The sequence below is a fragment of the Miscanthus floridulus genome, chromosome 6 (genome assembly GCF_019320115.1).
Source record: "Miscanthus floridulus cultivar M001 chromosome 6, ASM1932011v1, whole genome shotgun sequence".
NCBI classification, from domain to species: domain Eukaryota; kingdom Viridiplantae; phylum Streptophyta; class Magnoliopsida; order Poales; family Poaceae; genus Miscanthus; species Miscanthus floridulus.
The window spans coordinates 90,966,555-90,967,806 of NC_089585.1; the positions used below are offsets into that span (position 1 = coordinate 90,966,555).

Genomic DNA, 1,252 nt, shown 5'->3' on the forward strand with positions numbered 1-1,252 from the left:
GAAGGAACCTACCCCCACTAATGATGCTAAGAAGGACGACACCTTCCCAACACCGAACGGTGCCCTCATGATCTTTGGAGGATCAGCGGCCTATGACTCCAAGCGCCGCTAGAAGGTCACACGCCGTGAGGTCTATATGACCGGACCAGCCACGCCTGCCTTCCTCCGGTGGTTAGAATCCACCATAACCTTTGACCAGACCGACCATCCAAATGTCATCCCACACCCAGGAAGGTACCCGCTTGTCATTGACCCAATCATCAACCTAAAGCGGCTCACGAAAGTACTGATGGACAGAGGCAGCGGCCTCAACATCATGTATGCCAAGACACTCGACGAGATGGGCGTCGATTGAACGAACCTCTGCCCCATCTGAGCACCCTTCCACGGCATCGTACCTAGTAGACATGCTATGCCACTGGGGCAGATCAATCTGCCCGTCAGTTTTGGGGATCGGTCCAATTATAGGACTGAGACCCTTACCTTCGATGTGGTAGGGTTCCTCGGAACCTTCCACACCATCCTTGGACGTCCATGCTACGCGAAGTTCATGGCCATCCCCAACTATACATACCTTAAGCTTAAGATGACGAGCCCCCACGAGGTCATCACCATCAGCACCTCCTTCCGTCGCGCTTATGAGTGTGAAGTCAAATGCTGCGGCCATGCCACAGCAGTCGTCGCCTCCAAAGAGCTTGCCACCCTCAGGGAGGAGGTCATTGAAGAAGCACCCAATGCGAAGAGGTCATCTAGGTTGTTCAAATCGACAGAAGGGCCTAAGGAGGTCCTCTTGGACCCCAACAACTCTGAGGGCAAAAAAGTCCACATCAGGACCATGCTCTCCTCTGAATAGGAAAGCGCGCTCGTCGACTTCCTCCGTGATAACAAAGACATCTTTGCGTGGAAACCCTTGGATATGCTAGGCATCCCGAGGGAGATCATGGAGCATACCCTAAAAATCCTCCCAGGCTCCAAGCTAGTGAAGCAATGCCTACGCCGCTTCGATGAGGAAAAACGCCGAGCCATCAGTGAAGAGATAGCAAAACTATTGGCTGCTGGGTTCATCAGGGAAGTACACCACCCAGAGTGGTTAGCAAATCCTATTCTTGTGCGAAAAAAGAGTGAGAAATGGAGAATGTGTGTCGATTACATAGGCCTCAACAAGGCGTGTCCAAAGGATCCATTTCCTTTGCCACGAATAGACCAAATAGTCGATTCCACCTCGGGGTGCGAAACCCTCTGCTTCCTTGAC

General features: G+C 52.4%; 1 protein-coding gene across 1 annotated transcript; it reads left to right on the forward strand.

Annotated features, from left to right (window-relative positions):
• The first annotated feature begins 412 nt into the window (after positions 1–412).
• On the forward strand, positions 413–853 carry LOC136460814 (uncharacterized). The gene has a single exon (XM_066460376.1). It carries the CDS (start codon positions 413–415, stop codon positions 851–853), a length of 441 nt encoding a protein of 146 aa, XP_066316473.1.
• The last annotated feature ends 399 nt before the right edge of the window (positions 854–1,252 follow it).